Genomic DNA, 20,786 nt, shown 5'->3' on the forward strand with positions numbered 1-20,786 from the left:
AAAGAAGGAAGGGCTTTTGCTTACAGATGACCAAGTATAACTGCTAAATAATGTGAAGAATGCACAAACGGATTCAAATTACGAGAAAGCACAAGATGACATTTTCTATTAAAAAACAGGGTGGGGAACCTATACTCACCAAAAATACTGATGACATAAAGGTGAGTCAGGGCAGCTACTCACTGAGTCTGATCCTAGGCTGGGAGCTTTCCTGGAGGGAAAATTCTCTGCCGGACATAACTGGACAGAGGCTAGGTTCAAGGATCCTATTAAATTGACTGAAGTTGCAGTTAATTTCTAGCAACTAAACATTATTTAGGAGTATATGCAACTTACTCTCAAATGCCTTAATTTTTTTATGGAGAGAGAGAAAGCTAAAGCAAATGACGCAGAATGTTAGTATGTGAACAGGTGAATCTAGGTAAAGCATACACGGGTATTTTTGTATTTGCGATTTTCCTGGAAGTTTAAATTATTCTCAATAAAATATTCTGTAAATAACTCTAGCGTAGGACTAAAAATGCCTTGAGTGTATTCTGTCAGTTTTCTCAGAAAGGCCCAATTCAATACCTGCCATTCACTCGGGCAGATCCTGAGCAATCCTGAATTCAGCTCTGCTATCCACGTGACCTCATTTACACTGAGATGCCATTCCTTGGACAGAAGAGGTAATCCACTGGGTCTCTGATTCACTTCAGTGAATAATCTGATAAAATGCAAAAAACTAAGTGTGAATTCTACTTGAAGTCACTGTGATGTAAGTAGGACAAAATCAGTGTGGAATTCTTTTTTATATCAATTCTGTACAAAGAGTGCAAGACCAATGCTTCTTTTTTTATTTTCCCTCTGCCCTCCCAACCCCATCCTTGGTGATGGTTGTACCCATTTGAGCATTTCTGAGCACAAGACCATAAGTAAATCTTAAAAGAGAGGAGCGGGATTTTTGTCTTAACAGTAAGGGAAGGGGATTAGCGGCAAGGATAGCATAACTTGCGCAGTAACAGAAGCTGCCCAGATCTTCTTGGTGGACAATGCATAGAAGACTCAGAATTATGGAACATCTGTCCCCCCGACCACCCTTTCCCACCCCTGCCCCCAAACCCCCACTCCCACCCACCCCCCATTTAATAGTGTTAACAAAAGCTTAATCTTCCAGTTCTAAAGTGCAAATGATTTGGGTATGACTGCTGTTGCAACAGGTCTGAACGGAAAAACAATGAAGTCCTCTCTGTCTATGCGATGTTTTCCAGAATATAAAAGATGAGTTCCATGACGATGGGGCCCTCACTGAGCTGGCAGGCCCCTCCATGGATCACTGGCACCAAAGCGCTGTCCAGATCGTTCATGTACTGCGAGGGAAGGGGCTGGCCATTGCTCCCTGCTTGATAGCCAACCTACGGCACAGAGAAGGGGACGACAGGTTACTGGACAGAGAGGGCCAAGGAGGCTGAGCTGGAAAGGAAATGTCCTTGGCCACGGGTTAGACACATAGCCGTGAACACAAGGTTCTCCTTCTCTTCCCTGAACTGTCATTTATTATCATCCTGTCATGTATTCATCCTGACTCTGGCACTTGGTAGCTGTGAGACCTAGGCTAAGACACTTAACCTGTTAAGGCCTTAGTTTCCCAGGAAACGGTGGGGGGTGAGGGGCAGCACAGAGAGGTATGGAACGTCAGAAACAATACCTAAACCTTTGGTTGTGGAAAATAAGATGAGAAATATACTTGGTACAACTCCCTAACAGCAGGAACTGAACATCTGTTCTTCCATCCATCCATCCATCCATCCATCCATCCATCCATCCATCCATCCACAAGCCATTTTCTGAGCACCTACACACACATGGATTCAAAGGTGAATGTAACAGGGCCCCTGCCCTCAAGAGGCTCACACATTTAGCAGAAAAATGCTTGTTATTTAATTGTTTTATGTAAGGCAATTCTCTAACCAGGTTATCAGTATCATTCGAGAAAGGACCAGGAGACCTCATTTGTATTACCCTGATATGCTTATTAGTACTGCATTGGTCAAGAGCTTAATCAGAAAATAAATACGTTGACTGATGACTAGGCAGGAGGTGGAGTCCAATCATAACCTTTCATATTTTCCCTGATAGTGACACAACTCTGCATTAAAGCATGAGCAGTGGGACATGTCACAGGGATCCAAAATCCAAAAAAATAGAGATCAGACCACAAGGCCACAGGAGAGAGACACTGGGACAAGGATTGGAGCAGGGCGGGGGGGACTGTTACTACAACAGCTTACAAAAATATTAAGACAGGAAGGGAAGCCTGGCCACAGGAGACCCAAGCTGACAGGAAAACTAGTGGGGAAATAGATCAAGTCCTCATCCACGGACTAGCACTGAAATGCTGACAAGAAAAACCTTAAGGACTGAGAGGTGCAGAGGCCTGTCAGAAGAAGCCTGCTGCAGCTGGATTAAGAAAACAGCAGACGGGACAGCTTGGGACCTGCTGGCTCAGGGCAACAGAATGATTCCTGAAGGGTGGAACTGGGGAGTCTCAAAGAAGAGCACTGAAGCCCTTCACACAGGGGTGGCAGGTCCTCAAACACTTCCCCTCCTTACCCCACACTCAAAACAGTCCTGGGAAGACATTCAGGTGAGGAAGCCAAGGTTCAAACAGTTCAGAGAGTCTCACCAACAAGCACATCTGGGTACATGACTAACACAGGGAAGGCCAGAAGACCCAGAGAACTAAGTTCTCTAGGTTGATGCAGGAACACTCACATGCCAAAAAAGCTGCTCAAGCCCAGCTTCCAAGGCTACCTCCTAAGACTCTTCTTACCTGGTCTGAGTCAAGTGTCACACGTAGTCCTAGTTTAGTCATTCCATCTTCCTTCAGAAGCTTAAGGTGGGGACAGAGAGCAAGGCAAAAAGCCTTGGCAACGTGCTCAGTCAATCGGCTATGATCTGCAGGATCACTCAGGCAACTGTGCTGGTCATCGTTTTCTAGAAAAAACACCTGTTCCCCAAATAGAAGAGACTTTTAGCCTTGTGCCCAGATGTGCGGAAAAACAAGTGCATGAGCCCACTGTGTATGAGCACCCTGACCCCTAAGATGTGCAGGAAGACCTGACCTGCCTATCTCCCTGGTCTCAGCCCCCGTCATAAGGGTATGTTCTACGGAGAACTAGAAAAGGCATTATTTCTAAAAGGTAATCCTTTTATGTGGACAATCTTCTGCGGGAATCATCTTGGAATCTAAAAGAACAGCTCTTATGGATTACGTGACCCAACCCCTTCATGTTACAGATCACTCAGAGAAGAGAAGTGACTTGCTCAAGTGCACAGAAGTCCTTAGAGGCAAGACCAATCCAAGAATCTAAGTCTTCTGCCTCTCATCACAAGAGTTTTCTTCTCACAAGACTGTGCCACTGCTGAGGCCAGAACCGTGTTAGTGTCCTTACAGCAAGCTGAACAGTGCACTAGACAGAATCAGAAGCACAGTGAGTCCTAGTCCCAGAGAGGAGGGTCACGAGCAAGTCCTTTGACTTCTTAATGCCCAACTACGCCTTTGTAAAACAGAAAGCCCCTGGCTTCCCTGGTTATTGTAAATGATATAAAAGCATAATACAGAAGATACAGATATGCGAATACACAATGCTTATATACACCACCCCCTGGCTTACTGCTAGGGGGCTTACGCTAAAAGTACTACAAAGGGGGCAGCCCGGAAGCCCCGTGCACCAGTGAGAATAGCACCATGAAATGATGAGCAGAGCTCCGAAGTGGGCATCAGAAGTCATCTGGCCCCTGCTCTGCCAGGCCTCTGCTCCTGTTTTCTCATTATTTAAATGAGATGGGTCACACTGCTACCTCACTGGATTACTGGGGAGCAAAAGGGAGGGAGAAGAGGTCAAACTACTAGTAAGTGGTAACGAGTTTCACATGGTCCAGACTCTGTACTACTTGGAGTGTGTGGAAGGGATAATCATTACAAAGCAAGCTGCTGAGACCACTGAGCTGCATATGAAAACACTGAGCCTGGTGGTATGCAGAAGTTACTTGGAACAACAGCTTGAGAAATGCAGAACCAGGTTCTAGTCTCTTGCTCTCATGAACCAGCTGCGTGAACTTGGGTAAAGCATCAAACTTCTCTTAGCCTGAGCTACCCTGTGTATAAAATGGGAAAGCTAGAAGTCACAGAATTTTTTTTGAAAAAAATTAAGACTTTTAAGACTGCAAGGAATTCTAGAAGTCTTATAATGTTTTGTTTTATGGAGGAGTATAACTCAGGTTCAACAGAAATTAAGAGACCTACAACCTACCTGTTTATTCTCAGAGAATAAACTTCCTGATCTGAGATGAACACACGTACGGGGCCCTGCCCTGCTCCTCTCACTCCCAGGTTAGCCTCTCGTACAGCTTTCAGGTGAGGGAATGAACGTATAGTGGAAAAGAGCTTGGGAGTTGGCAGGATCTGGGTTTGAAGCAGAACTTTGCCATTTCTTATTTGCCTTGTAATCCTGGACAAGTTACTGAGTCTCTGAGCTTTAGTTTTTTTATTGGTGAAATAAGCCTATTTTTTTAAAGACTGTGTTATGTAAGATACTTCTAACTGTGAGTACATAGAACTCGCCCAGCATTCTGATGAACACAGCAAAGATGGTATATACTATTCAGAGAAGCATCCTTCTTGAATTCTAATGCAAACAAATCTCTAAAAGCTCGTTCATAAAAAGGAAGAGAAATCAGACTGCTACAGGCTGTACTTGGCGGCATTTCTTCCAGGCGAGCTAAGATAGACCAGAGGGACTGGAGTACCGAAGGTAAACAGAGACATCTTCTATTCTTATCCTTCAGAATCAGTCCACAGTGTGTCTCTGAACCTTGCAAAAAGTTGTGCTCAAAGGGGACCAAGGATGCCAAGTTTCATTTCCTTACCTCTGTCCATCTGATGACTTTTCCATTTGCTTTATATTCTGATCCATGGAATATCTTCACACTTGTTATAGACTCCATGGACTTCCCATCTATAGGACTTACAACACTACAATAGAGGCAAAGGAAAGAGATGGAAGCAGCTCTCGAAGTCAGAAGAACCACTTCTCATATCAAGTCTTGCTACTAATTACACTGGGCACTTTGTTGAGCACATCTGAGCAACACATCACGGTACGAAGACACTGCCCAAAAATGTACATGAATAGAGCCCTCATGGGGGGGCCTGTGCACTGAAATAATCAAAGAGCACATATAAAAAAGGAGCCATGATTCCAGGAGTTGGTTCTTTCAATTTAAAAATCTATCTACTCAAACCTACTCTCTTCTCCCAGCATTCCTTCCCAAATTTAGTGAGTGCATGGCCACCCATCCAATCTCGTCCTCCCCTCTGCTGTTACACACTCTGCTTCTGACCATGACAACACTGACACGTTTGCACGTCTGCCTCACAATGAACTTCTTAAGGGGAGGGAATATGATACACTCACCTCTGTAGGCTGTATTCCCAGTTCTGACACACTGCTTGGAATGTAGGCGTTTAATAAATATTTATTGATTAAAAGAATTATTTGACCAAGTACGTAAATGAAAACAGTGTTGGTGTGAGCTCATGAACAAGTATTTATATTATTATTACAACAAATTCCCTTTAGTGCTAAATTATCACTCCTAAGTTCCTGAACAGAAAGGCTCTTTATAGTCCTTTCCTCTCCAAAATAAAGCAACTGTAAATAGGTAGAGATTCACATTCATTTCGATGAGGATTCAAAATAACTGTCACAAAGATTCCAAACTCTTCCTAACAGTTTCCAAACCTGTTTATGTTTTTTAATCCTTGTGTAAAAAGATCAAATTGAACTTGAACTTCAATATCAAGGATTCATTTCATTCACCTGAATTAAAGTTATTTAAACAACACTGAATTTAACTTCTAACTCATGAAACAACGGTATCGAAAAAGGGCACTCTTGGGGCACCTGGGTGGCGCGGTGCGTTTAGCGTCAGACTCTTGGCTTCAGCTCAGGTCGTGATCTTGTAGTTGTGAGATCAAGCCCCACGTTGGGCGCTGTGCTTAGTGCAGAGTCTGCTTCAGATTCTCCCTCTTCCCCCTCCCCTCCCCCTCCCCACTCACATGCTCTCTCTCTCTCTCTCCCTAAAATAATCTTTTTAAAAAGGGGGGGGCACTCTTAGTTGATTAGAGTATTTTGAGAGAGGATATCCAGACACTGAGGAACAAGCTGGAAAAGATTCATTTTACACACTACACACTAAACTCCTGAATTTGAGAGTCTTCCCTAACTAGTTCTTGTCCCGTTTTCTGAGGTGCTGCCATGGGCACTTGCTGTAGGAAGGGGCAACCTGCTTGTTATTAGTTACGGGTACCTCATAGCATCAGATTTGCAGCAATTTTTTGGTCCTAATAACCATGTTCATTTCCAACTATATTAGGGAATTCACCACAAATTGATTTTGAAATTAAAATTTCCAGTGAAGCATGGGAAAGGGCTATTTGTAAAATAGGCAAATGTACTCATTGATTTAGAAACTGCTTTTGTTCAAAAGCTCAGAAGATTTTTAAAAAACCTGGTGTGCCGTGTTGTCAATGCCCTCTGTTTGCCTTGCTCCTGCTATTCCCTCAGACTGGAACGCCCACTCTGCCACAACTGTGTGGCAAATACCAACTCCTCTCACCAGACTGAGCTCCATCAGCGTCCATTTCTCTATGAAGGTCCTTGAGTACCGCCCCAGTACCTCTACCAAGCTTCCTCTTTTCTTTCTTATCTTCACTGTATCTTAAGAGAGTTTTCTATGAGCATCTTCCATACTTGGGTGCACTTATTTATAACTATCTTCAAAACCAGACTGAACCACTTTTTCAGCAGGAGCTTGTGGAATTCGTTTTTGTATTTCCAGAGACCTACGCAGAGAATTATTATTGCCTGAAGGAAAAAGGGACGGACTGGATGGCAGAAAGCTTAATACAATGATGTATGATATGTTCATTCAATCAATCAATTTTTAAGCACCTATTCAGTGCCAGACAGTGTTTTAGGTGTTGGTGATACAGCAATAAATAAACCAGACAAAAATCCCTTCCCTTATGGAGTTTACATCCCAGGGGCAATATAATAAGTGAAAATATATTTTATGTTAGAGAATTATAAGTTCTCTTGAGAAATACAATGCAAGGAAGGGGGACGGGAAGTATTGGGAGTGGGAGAGAAGAAATGTGTATGGGAGGATTGTAATTTAGATAGGCCGGCCAAGGAAGGCTTTACTGAGAAAATGACATTCTAGAAAAAACTTGAAGGTGGTGAAGGAGGGACTCATTTGGCTATCTTGGCTATTGAGGGACAGAGTACAAGGGGAAAGAACAGCAAGCAAACGTCTGAGGGCAGAAGCAGAGTTGACATGCTCAGACAAGAAGGCAGGTGTTGGGGGCACCTGGGTGGCACAGCGGTTAAGCGTCTGCCTTCGGCTCAGGGTGTGATCCCGGCGTTGTGGGATCGAGCCCCACATCAGGCTCCTCTGCTATGAGCCTGCTTCTTCCTCTCCCACTCCCCCTGCTTGTGTTCCCTCTCTCGCTGGCTGTCTCTATCTCTGTTGAATAAATAAATAAATAAAATCTTAAAAAAAAAAAAAAAAGGCAGGTGTTGCTTCTGTGAGGTAAGAGAGTAGGCGGATTATGTGAGGACACAGAAGTTGAAAAACACTTTGGCTTTTACCCTGAATCATACTGGAAGCCAGTGGTGAGTTCTGAGCAGAGAAGGGACATTGCTCTGTATTAGAAACAGATTAGGTTGGGGGGCAGGAGGAGTTGAAGACTAGAAACAAGCAAGCCAACTGAAAGGCTCCGGCAATAATCCAGACCAAATGATGGTGGCCTGAACCAGGATGGTGGCCAGAGAGGTAGTATGATTCTGGATACATGTTGAAGTAAAATATAACTGGATATACAAAATATATGCTAGAAAGTGTAACAGCACCAGGATTTACCATTGGAGTAGGTGTAGGGTGTGAGAGAAAAATAAGTGTCAAAGATGACCAAAGTTTTGGCTTGAGCCCTCAGAGTAGAGCTGCCATATACTGGGAAAGAGTTTAGGACTTGAAGCCCAAGGAGGTGGTTTTAAGTCCTAGCTCTGCCACTTCCTGGCTCTGCGGAGTCACTGAGCCTTTAGGTGCTTGTTTACTCATCTATAACATGGCAAAAACAACACTAGTTATTATCTCAAATGAAACAATGTTAGCAAAAGGGCTTTCTTTATAAAACCATAAACAGCTTAGGTTATTAACTATTATGTCGATAACTTTAGAGGATTGTTTTGTTTCATCAACTCCTTCCCCCCACACTTCTTCAAAAATATGCAGAGAAACTCCTTCAGAAATTAAGCCAACATGCTAGAAATTTAAAATTTTATGTTAAATATCTGAAGCTGGGGCGCCTGGGTGGCTCAGCCGTTAAGCGTCCACCTTCGGCTCAGTCATGATCCCAGGGTCCTGGGATTGAGCCCCGCATCAGGCTCCCCGCTCCGTGGGAAGCCTGCTTCTCCCTCTCCCACTCTTGCTTGTGTTCCCTCTCTCGCTGTGTCTGTCAAATAAATAAATAAAATCTTATATATATATATATAAATATATAAATCTCTCTCTCTCTCTCTCTGAAGCAGTCCTTTCTCTTTGGGCTTTCAGTAAAGTTATAAACACCAGCGTAGACAAAACCCAGGGCCCAGCTCCTAACTAACTGCGCCAGAGGGCAAGTCCTCTGCCTTTACCCCTTGTTGACGTTCTTGTCATCATCCACCCACTGGATGTAGATGTGCTCCTGGGGATCCTCGGCGTCCGCCTTGCCGCAGGTGATGGTGAAGTCCTTCATGTCTCGCAGTGCCTGCCTCAAGGCATCCATGTTCTCCGCGGTGATCTGGACCATAACGCCATCTGAGAATCAGCACCAAGATAATACAGATGGAAAGAACGCAAGGCCAGGGAGGGGGCAGATCAATCAGGGTACCTAGCAAATCCCTTTAGGATTAAATGTAAAATTCCGCTCTGCTCTCTAAAGCTGACAGACATAGGAGGTTTTGTTCTTTAAGCTGAACCTCTTACTTTTGAAAGTGCTATGAGGAGCAGACACCAAGATGGCTCCTGCTTAAAACACTCGCCTGTTGATTTCACTTCAGACACACTGAATTGCTCCTAAGACCACCAGAGGAAAACTTACACACAGTCACATCCCTCTTCTGGACTGCTAGAATGGCTTTCACTCTTGCATTTATCATACTCTATTCATATTTATGTGTTTGCACCTTACTATGACTGCCCAGCATAGAGTGAATTCCCGTAAATGTTAGTTAAATAAGTCACTGAGTAAACAACAGTAGAAGGGATAAATCCATTCATTGGCTAGCATGGCTAGCAATAAGGCAAACCTACCACATGTGTTTCACATGAGCTACACTGTAGCCAACGCACTGCAACTATTTTTGGCCTGCTATCTACCCAAGTCAAAGGCAACCCTGAAATTCACCATGAAAGTTGTCATGTGTTTGTTGACGTGAAAGTTGTCACGTGTTTACCCTCCTTCATTGACACAAAATTTCTTTCTCTTTTTTTTTTTTAAGATTTCATTTATTTATTTGACAGAGAGAGACAGCCAGCAAGAGAGGGAACACAAGCAGGGGGAGTGGGAGAGGAAGAAGCAGGCTCCGAGCGGAGAAGCCTGATGCGGGGCTTGATCCCAGAACGCTGGGATCACGCCCTGAGTTGAAGGCAGACGCTTAACAACTGTGCCACCTAGGCGCCCCAAAAATTTCGTCAACTAAAATAATTTTATAAAAGCGTCAATAAAAATTTCATAAACAGGCAGCCAACTGTTCAACTCACAGTGAAATATAAGACCTAAGAAATTCCCAAAGACAGAGATATAACTTTTAAACACAATACTTTGCATTTTTAAGGATCTGTATCAATTCAAATGATCATTTCCACTACATTTAAAGGGTGTTTTTTTAATGATTTTGTCAAGACACAATTTCAAATGTAGTCAATACTTGATCACAGAGGCATTAAATAGTCACTTAAGACCAATGACTGTTTAACTTCTAGATTTCCTAACAATTTCTTAATAGCATTCTTCCGCTTTATAGTCAAAGTTGTGAAATTTAGTTGTAAAATATTAATGTACTTTGCTCTTTACTAGTTGTTTTATTAAGCTTACCAAAAAGGAGGTCAAAGCCAGTACCTATTAACATAGGTAAGACCGTCTCTGTACTTCCGTTAACACACTAGGCTCCAGCCCCAGGAAGGACTGCTTTCAGACAGGGTACTGAAGTAAGCTACTGCGGAAATGAAAACCTGTCAGCATGTGCGGCAGACTGTACTTTCCAAAGGTCACCACAATATCTCCTGTCTCACATGCTTTCTCACAATGCTACCTTCCCATTTCCCCATTAAGAAGTGGAGTCTAATTCCTCTCCTCTTGAAACTGGGAAGGCTTATGACTACTCCCAACACTACAGTATGGTAGAAGTGACATCGTGTGACTTTCGAGACTGGGTCATAAGAAGCAACATGGCTTCTGCCTTTTGCGAGAACACACGTGCCTGGAATAAGAAGTCCAGCTACCCCAAGGCCACCATGGCATACGAAGAAGTCAAAGTGTGAGTACTTCAGTCACCCATCCTAGTCTTTAAATCAACCCAGGCCAGGACCCAGACATGTGAGTGAACGAACCTTCAGATAATTTGAACGCCCAGCTATCAAGTCATCTCAACTGAGGCCCTGGACATCACTGAGCAGAGTCAAGCCATCCCTGTACTACTATGCTATTAAATACATAATAGGAGTCAGAAGTCTACTATAGAAGTGTCATGGTTTCACTTAACATCCATTGCTTTTTATTTTTTAAACTTTTATCATCATCATCATCATCATCATCATCATTCATGTACGCTCTAAGCCCAACATGGGGCTTCAACTTAGGACCCTGAGATCGAGTCGCATGTTCTACTGACTGAGCCAGCCAGGCACTCCAACATTCCTTGCTTTTTTAATTGTATAATTAGGACTGAACTAATACACATGCAGTACATAACTTATTCTTTACCTTCCACAATACTGGACTTGGCAAGATATCCAGAAGAAGATTTCAGAGCACCACTGAACACAAAGAAACTGGCACCAGTCACTAAAACAGAATAGAAATAGTTCAGTGTAGATCTGGAGATATAAACTGAGAACAATAATGAAATATTTGATAGTTAGTTGGTAACTCCAACCATCATCATACAGAAAACAAAAAACATCAACTCTATACACCACTATCTACAAGTAACCAATAATTCTGATGCTTATGATAGCTTTGGGAATGAAGTTTTAAGACACACTCCCTCATTTTGTTTTCCTCTACCTCCAATCAAGAATTAAAGAATCTTACAAGCAAAGAAATCTTAGTGGTCAAGTCTAGGGCTTGGCAAACTACAACCTGTTTGGCCCGCAGCCTGTGTTTGTAAATAAAATTTCATCGGAACACAGTCATGTCCACTCATTTACATACCGTCTGTGGCAATTTTCGAAGTAAGCCGGAGTTGAGTAACTGGCGACAAAGATCACAGGCCTGCAATGCCTAAAATATTTATCACCCAGCCATTCACAGAAAAAGTCTGATCCCTGATCTAATAATTTTTTTTAGATAAAATATATTTTGAAGATGGAGATATGATTAGCATTTTATTGACCTAGTGCAGTTCTTTAAAAAAAAAAAAAACCTATTTAAAAGACAAATATCTGTTACCATTATGTCTTCATAAAAGAAAGGACATTTAATCCCATTTAGCTTTAAGAAAATTTCACTAATGCTCCTCCACATCTTTTCTTTTCTTTTTTTTTTTTTTTTAAAGTAATCTCCACACCCAACATGGGCCTTGAATTTACAACCCGGACATCAACAGTTGCATGCTCCATCAACTGAGCCAGCCAGGAACCCCTATGCTCCTCCATATCTTCTACTGGTCTAAGTAATCCAACTTCCTGCCCATTGGCCCTGCAATATCTCTAACAGGTGGACATCCAGCCTTTCTCAAAGACTCCTAGTGGCAAGGAGCCCACAATGGCACAAGGCAGCCCATTCTACTTCTGGATAACTCTTGGCCTTACAGAATGTGCTCTCAAATTCAGTCCAGATCTAGAGTCCTGTAACTTTCACCCAAAGTGCTGGTTTTGGCCTTTTGTAGCTATAGAGAGTAAACTGAATCTTATTTCCACATAGTAGAAAACCTTAAAAATAGAGATAGCTATTTTTCACCCTCTTCTGATCTAGACTTTTCCAGATTAAACATGTAAGCTTCATTCAAAAGGTCTTCTTTTGACCTCATTTCCAAATTTTTCACAGGCCTTGAATCATCCTCTAAAGAACCTCCAGTTTTAGAAATGGATATCATCAATTACATTAATGATATCCAGAACTTAATTCAAACAGTCTAGGTATCATTTGACTAACAGCATTGTGGACTTATCACCTACCTTATTTTGGATATCATAGTGAATATACATGTGACAAAGACCTTTTATACCTTTACTAAACAACCAATTCAAAAAATATATCGAAGACAGTGACCTATGTCACTGTCACCCAGACAACTGTTTCATAAAGCATACTAGAGAAAGTGAGTTATGGGAGATACTCTGAGGAAAAACAAGATTCATAGTCAAATAAATTTGGGAAGGGCCAGGCACTATCTTCCTTTTAGAAAATTATAATATGCATCAGCCTGTTAAAGGCTCTGAAAAGTCCTGTAGTAAAGAAATCTGTTTAAACTTGTTTAATCCAGGATTTCTCAGTTTAATGTATTATGCAAGACTGTCACTTATGTATTTTTTAAAACCATGGAACCTGATAAGACACCTTAAGAAATGCCACCATAAGCAATGCTTCTTAAATTTCAATACGCATTTGAACACAGAACCTTGCTAAAAAAACAAATTCTAATTTAGCAAATCTGGGGTACAGACGCTTCATTTCTAACAATCTCCTAAGTGATGAGGCCACATTATAAGTACCACTGAACCAAGAAGCCTTCTCTCAGACTCCAGTTAACCTATTAACATTCTTTGGAAATGGTTATTCAACAAGCTTAAAATCTACCTAAGCATATTCTCACTACGGGGCCTAGTGTCCTACCTTCAAATATCAACCCTGGCCCTGCCAATATCCTGAGGCAGTATTTTCAAAATGTTCCCTTTATTAGTAGAGATCCCATTTACGACTCTGAGTCTATCTACTTGGGGAGTCAATGTAATCTTGGAGAATAAGCTTGGAAAGGTTAATTTCATCAAATTGTTTATGGCCACCTAGCTTGAAAGTGAGAGTTATGGGGCTAAGATATCCAACTTTCCAAGTCCAGTACAATTCTTAGCGTGTCAATCAGCTCCAATACTCACCCTTTCTGGGCTGATTGTGAATACTGATAGCTTGGGTCTGATAGTTTCCGTCATCATTCTGTACACACACAAGATGCGAGTCTGCCTTCTCATTGAAGCAGGCACCTCCTGCCAGAACATGTTCATTGGACTTGTTCATGGCTTTCATCATCTGCAATCAAAGAAAAGGGTTAACTTTCTTATTCTGACAAAAATGGTTTTATGGGGTTTTTTTTTTTGTTTTTTGTTTTTGGTCTGGCACAGTACAACTCCTTTATCTCAAAGACAAAAAACAATAGTGAAAACTCAGTCACCACTGAGGGGAAAAAAATCAACATATATAAAAATTCCCTGTATAGTTTATAGGTGATTTGTATTATAACCTAAGTAAGCACATGACATATTTTACATTCATCTTTTTGGTATTTTCGTTGCTGCACTGAATTCAAGTTAACATTAGTTTAGCTAATTATAGTAATTTCCCCTACCCACTGGATTCTCCGAGGATACATACACTGAAATTCTAAGTCAAAAGAATGTTCCATATGTAAGTGCATCTGCCCTCTTTTCCCATATACACACAAAGGAGTGTTTTCCTCTAGAAATATATAAACTCCATTGCTTCTTAGTTTTACTAACTTAAGTTTGAAATCATCAGTGAAATCACTAATATGTTGCTTTGTTCTTTTTTTCCTTCAAGTTCTTATTTAAATTCCAGTGAGTTAACATATAATGTAATATTAGTTTCAGGAGAACTTATACTTACATACAACACCCAGTGCACATCACAAGTGCCCTCCTTAATACCCATCACCCATTTAACCCATTCCCCTGCCACCCTCTCCTCCAGCAACCCTCGGTTTGTTCTCTATAGTTAAGAGTCTGTCTCTTTTTTTCCCCCTATATTCACCTGTTTCATTTCTTAAATTCCACATGAGTGAAACCATATGGTATTTGTCTTCCTCTGACTTATTTCACTTAGAACAATACACTCTAGCTCCATCCACATCGTTGCAAATGGCAAGATTTTTTTGATGGCTGAGTAATATTCCATTGTGTATATATATACCACATCTTCTTTATCCATTCATCAGTCGATGGACATTTGGGCTCTTACCATAGTTTGGCTATTGTTGATAGTTCTGTAAACAGCGGGGTGCATGTGCCCCTTTGAATCAGTAACTTTGTATCCTCTGGGTAAATACTTTGTAGTGCAACTGCTGGGTTGTAGGGTAGTTTTATTTTCAACTTTTTGAGGACCCTCCATACTGTTCTCCAGAGTGGCTGCACCAGTTTGCATTCTCACCAGCAGTGTAGGAGGGCTCCCGTTTCTCTACATCTTTGCCAACATCTGTTGTATCCTGTGTTGTTAATTTGAGCCATTCTGACAGATGTGAAGTGGTATCTCATTGAGTTTTAATTTGTATTTCCCTGATGACGAGTGATGTTAAGCATCCTTTCATGTGTCTGTTAGCCATTTGGATGTCTTTGGAAAAATGTATGTTCGTGTCTTTTGCCCATTTCTTAACTGGATTACTTGTTTTTGTGTGTGTTGGGTTTGGTAAGTTCATTATAGATTTTGGATACTAACTCTATCAGATATGTCATTTGCAAATATCTTCTCCCATTCCAAAGGATGCCTTTTAGGTTTGTTGATTATTTCCTTTGCTGTGCAGAAGGTTTTTATCTTGATGATGTCCTAATAGTTCACTTTTGCTTTTGTTTCTCCGGCCTCTGGAAACTTATCCAGTAAGAAGTTGCTATGGCCGATGTCAAAGAACTTGCTGCCTGTGTTCTCCTCTAGGATTTTGATGGTTTCCTGTCTCACATTTAGGTCGTTCATCAATTTTGAATTTATATTTGTGTATGGTATAAGAAAGTGGTCCAGTTTCATTCTTCTGCATGTTTGTGTCCAGTTTTCACAGCACCATTTGTTGAAGAGATGGTCTTTTTTCCATTGCTAGTATCTTCAATGGGGAAAAGCTGGCAGCTTTTCCTTTGTGATCAAGAATAAGAGAGGGATGGCCACACTCACCACTGTTATTTAACACAGTACTGGAAGTTCTAGACTCAGCAATCAGACAACAAAAAGAAATAAAAGGCATCCGAATTGGCAAGGAAGAAGTCAAACTTTCATTATTTTCAGATGACATGATACTCTATGTAAAAAGCCTGAAAGACTCCACCAAAAAATTGCTAGAACTGATAAATGAATTCAGCGAAGTTGCTATAAAATCGATGTACAGAAATCTGTTACATTTCTACACACCAATAATGCAGCAGATGAAGAAATCAAGGCATCGATCCCATTTACAACTGCACCCAAAACCATAAGATACCTAGGAATAAATCCAACCATAGAGGTGAAAGATCTATACTCTGAAAACTATAGAACACTTATGAAAGAAATTGAAGACGACACAAAGAAATGGAAAAGCATTCCATGCTCATGGATTAGGAGAACAAATATTGTTAAAATGTCTATGCTACTCAAAGCAATCCACATATTTAATGCAGTCCCTATCAAAATACCACCAGCATTTTTCACAGAGCTAGAATAATCCTACAATTTGTATGGAACCACAAAATACCCTGAAGAACCAAAGCAATCTTGAAAAAGAAAAGCAAAACTGGAGGCTCACAATTCCAGACTCCAAGTTATATTACAAAGCTGTGGTGATCAAGACAGTACAGTACTGGCACAAAAACAGACACACAGATCAAAGGAACAGAATAGAAAACCCATAAATGGACCTACAACTATATGGTCAACTAATCTTTGACAAAGGAGGAAAGAGTATCTCATGGAAAATAAGACAGTCTCTTCAACAAATGCTTTGCTCTTATCAAAAGATTTAAGGTAATAATTCTAAACCTAACCTGAAAAAACTCACAGGCCACCATTTTGTATCTAGTAAACAAATCTGAACTTATATTATCTTGGTGTTAAACTCTGGCTTCTAACTGAAATAAGATTGAGATAATTTACTTTTTAGTTCCCATTTTTTCCTTCATGCCATCCCATTTGTCCACCTCTCTGATCCAATCCTTTAAATGGCTTTAATCTTTCAAAAATCTAGTACAAAACATTTGTTTTGGGGCACCTGGGTGGCGCAGTCGTTAAGCGTTTGCCTTTGGCTCAGGGCGTAATCCCAGCATTCTGGGATCGAGCCCCACATCAGGCTCCTCTGCTAAGAGCCTGCTTCTTCCTCTCCCACTCCCCCTGCTTGTGTTCCCTCTCTCGCTGGCTATCTCTGTCAAATAAATAAATAAAATCTTAAAAAAAAAACACACAAACATTTGTTTTACTCCCCTCTTCCTCTTACATTACAAACTGCAGTACTATAGTGTGAAAAATACCAGTTGAGTGTTCTGATACCTTTTATATTCCTGTATCAACACACTCAAAACAAAATAATGTGAGGTGAAATTCACATACATAGAATTAACCATTTCAAAGTGAACAGTTTAGAGGCATCTAATACATTCACAATGGCGTGCGATACTAACCTTTATCTAGTTCCAGAACACTTCCATCACTCCAAAGTAAAAACCTTCCTCTAACTAGTTTCTTCCCACTCCCAATCCTAACCACCAATCTGCATTCTGTAGGAACTGATTCTGGCTATTTCACACGAATGGGACCATATAATACGTGACCATCATTTCTGGCTTCTTCCCCTTAATGTAATGTTTTGGAAGCTCAACCACAGTGTAGCATGTATCAGTACTTCACTTCTTTTTATGGTTGAATAATATTCTGTGTGTGAATGTGTGTGTGTGTACACACATAATATACACATACATATTCATGCATCAGAGATTGTCCATCCATCCATTCATCCATCCATCCATGCACATTTGGGCTATGCCCATGTTTTGGCTACTGTGAACAGTGCTACTATAAACGTATGTGTGCATGTACTTGTTTGTGTAACTGTTTTCAATTCTTCGGGGTATATATCTGGAGGTGGAATTGCAGGGTCATACAGTAATTCTTTTTTTTTTTTTTTTTTAAGATTTTATTTATTTTTTTGACAGAGAGAGACAGCCAGCGAGAGAGGGAACACAAGCAGGGGGAGTGGGAGAGGAAGAAGCAGGTTCTTAGCAGAGGAGCCTGATGTGGGGCTTGATCCCAGAACGCCGGGATCATGCCCCGAGCCGAAGGCAGACATTTAACGACTGTGCCACCCAGGCGCCCCAGTAATTCTACATCTAACTTTTTGAGGAGTTGCCAAACTGTTTTTCATAGTGGATGAACCATTTTACATTTTCACCAACAACACAGAAGGGGCCCAATTTCTCCACATCCTTGCAGACACTTGTTATTTTCTGTTGTTTTATAGCCATTCTAGTAGGTGTGAAGCAGTGCCTCATTGTGGTTTTGATTTGCATTTCCCTAATGATTAATGATGTTAAGCATCTTTTCATTTACTTATCGGCCATATGAATATCTTCTTTGGAGAAATGTCTATTCAAAAACAAAGATTATATTCAGGGGCACCTGGATGACTCAGTCAGTTAAGCAGCTGCCTTCAGCTCAGGTCATGATCCCAGGGTCCTGGGATTGAGCCCTGTGCTGGGCTCCCTGCTCAGCGGGAACCTGTTTTTCCCTCTCCCTTTGCCCATCCACCTCTACTCATGCTTTCTCTTGCTCTCTCTCTCAAGTATCTCTCAAATATATTTATTTGAGAGAAAGAGAAAGAAGCAGGAGGAGGGTCAGAGGGGGAAGGAGAGAGTATCAAGCAGACTCTGTGCTGAGTGCAGAGCCCCATGAGGGGTTGGAGCCCATGACCCTGAGATCATGACCTGAGCTGAAACCAAGAGTCAGACACTCAACGGACTGAGCAACCCAGGTCTCCCAAGTCCACTGCCCATTAAAAAAAAAAAAAAAAAAAAGTGTGTGTATGTATGTATACACACACACACACACACACACACACACACACACACACACACACACACACACAGTGTTTTATTAGTTTAGGGTGTACAATATAGTGATTCAACAATTCCATATATCACCCAGTGCTCATCACGGAAGTGCATTCTTCAATCCCCATCACCTATTTAACCCACCTCCCACCCATGTCCCCTCTGATAACCATGAGTTTATTCCTTGTTCTCTATAATTAAGAGTCTGTTTCCTCATTTGTTTCTCTCTTTTCTTCCCCCTTTGCTCATCTGTTCTGTTTCTTGAATTCCTCATAACAGTGAAATCATACGGTACTTGTCTTTCTCTGACTTTTATCACTTACCCTTATACTCCCTAGCTCCAACCATGTCCTTGCAAATGACAAGATTTTATTCTTTTTGATGGCTAAATAATGTTCCATTGTGCATATATACCACTCTTCTTTATCTATTCATTACTCCATGGACATTTGGGCTCTTTCCATCATTCGGCTATTGTAAATAATAGTGCTATAAATATAGGGGTGCATGTACATCTTTGAATTCATGTTTTTGTATATTCTGGGTAAATACTTAGTAGTGCAATTGCTGGGCTGTAGGGTAGTTCTGTTTTTAACTTTCATTTTTAAGATTTATTTGAGAGAAAGAGAGTGCTCATGTGTGAATGGGGGAGGGGCAGAGGGCAAGCAACTTCCAGCAAACTCCCCACTGAGTGTGGAGCCTGACACAGGGCTCAATTCCACGACCCTGGGATCATGACTTAAGCCAAAATCAAGAGTCAGATGCTTAACCGACTGAGCCACCCAGGTGCCGCATCTATTTTTAACTTTCTGAGGAACTTCCAGACTGTTTTACACATTGGCTACACCAATTTGCATTCCTACCAATGGTGCATGAGTGTTCCTTTTTCTCCACATCCTCACCAATAGCTGTTGTTTCCTGTGTTGCTGATTTTAGCCATTCTAACAGGTGTGAGGTGATATCTCATTGTAGTTGTGATTTGCATTTCCCGGATGGTAAGTGATGATGAGCATCTTTTCATGTGTCTGTTGGCCATCTGTATGTATTACTTGGAGAAATGTCTGCTCATGTCTTCTGCCCATTTTAATTGGATTATTGTTTTTTGGGTGTTGAGTTTGATAATTTCTTCATATATTTTGCATACTAACCCTTTACTGTAATAGCAAATATCTTCTCCCATTCCACAGGTTGCCTTTTAGTTTTGTTGATTGGTTCCTTCACTGTGCAGAAGCTTTTAATTTTGATGTAGTCCCAATAGTTTATTTTTGCTTTTATTTCCCTTGCCTCTGGAGACAAATCTAGAAAACAGTTGCCCTTTGCCCATCCTTTAATGGGACTGTCTTTTGTTGTTGAGTTATAAGAATTCTTTGTATCTTCTAGATATCAGACACTTGTCAGATATATGATTTGCAAATAGTTTTCTCCCATGTGTAGGTTGTCTTTTCACTTTCTTGTTAATGTCCTTGAATGCAAAAAATATTTTAATTTTTATTAAGTCTAATCTATTTTTTCTTTTGTTACTTGTTTTTTGTTATTTTTTTTTAAAGATTTTATTTATTTATTTCCAGAGAGACAGATAGCCAGCTAGAGGGGGAACACAAGCAGGGGGAGTGGGAGAGGAAGAAGCAGGCTCCCAGCGGAGGAGCCTGATGCGGGGCTCGATCTCAGAACACCGGGATCACGCCCTGAGCCAAAGGCAGACACTTAACAACTGAGCCACCCAGGCACCCCCGTTACTTGTATTGTTGTAAATTATCTAAGAATCCATTGTCAAATCCAAAGTTATGAAAAATTACCCTCATGGGGTTTTTTTTGTGGTTTTTTTGTTTTTTTTTTCAAAGAGCTCCATGGTTTTAGCTCTTACATTTAGGTCACTGATCCATTTTAAGTTTTATATATGGTGTGAAGTAGGGGTACAACTTCATTATTTTACATGTGGAAGTTCTGTTGTCCTAGCACCATTTGCTGAAGGCTGTTCATTCATCATTAAATGGTCTTGGCATCCTTGTCAAAATCAATTGACCATACCTGTATAGGTTTATTTCTGGATTCTTAAGTCTATTCCATGCTAGTACCACACTATTTTGATTACTGTAGCCTTGCAGTAAGTTTTGAATTAGGGAAGGGTGACTCCTCCAATTTTGTTCTTGTACAAGATTATTTTGACTTTGGAGGCCCTTGCAATTCCAAAAGAATTTGAGTACTGGCTTTTTCTTTTCTGGAAAAAAAAAAAAAAGGCCACTGAAGTTCTGATAGGGCTTACATTGGATCTGTAGACCCACCTGGAATAATACTAACATCTTAACAATACTAAGTCTTCCTATCCATGAACATGAGATGTCTTCTCATTTATTTAGGTTCTCTTCATTTCTTTCAGCAATGTTTTGTGGTTTTTAAAGTACAAGTCTTTTACCTCCTTTTACCTACTTGGTTAAATATATTCATAGATATTATACCAATACAATTCT

General features: G+C 40.9%; 1 protein-coding gene across 1 annotated transcript in view; it reads right to left on the minus strand.

Moving 5' to 3' along the window:
- Nucleotides 1–813: 813 nt before the first annotated feature.
- Nucleotides 814–20,786, minus strand: part of ZFYVE9 (zinc finger FYVE-type containing 9) — a 172,125-nt gene continuing 152,152 nt past the window's right edge. Inside the window, exons 14-19 of the mRNA XM_040627308.1 lie at nucleotides 13,405–13,555; nucleotides 11,072–11,152; nucleotides 8,742–8,904; nucleotides 4,912–5,017; nucleotides 2,813–2,989; nucleotides 814–1,394 (exon numbers count right to left, since the gene is read on the minus strand). Of these exons, the coding sequence (XP_040483242.1) occupies nucleotides 1,233–1,394; nucleotides 2,813–2,989; nucleotides 4,912–5,017; nucleotides 8,742–8,904; nucleotides 11,072–11,152; nucleotides 13,405–13,555 (840 nt within the window). The 3' untranslated portion in view covers nucleotides 814–1,232. The remainder of the gene's footprint in view (nucleotides 1,395–2,812; nucleotides 2,990–4,911; nucleotides 5,018–8,741; nucleotides 8,905–11,071; nucleotides 11,153–13,404; nucleotides 13,556–20,786) is intronic.

This window comes from Ursus maritimus, unplaced genomic scaffold (assembly GCF_017311325.1).
Source record: "Ursus maritimus isolate PB19 unplaced genomic scaffold, ASM1731132v1 scaffold_12, whole genome shotgun sequence".
In the NCBI taxonomy this organism is placed as follows: domain Eukaryota; kingdom Metazoa; phylum Chordata; class Mammalia; order Carnivora; family Ursidae; genus Ursus; species Ursus maritimus.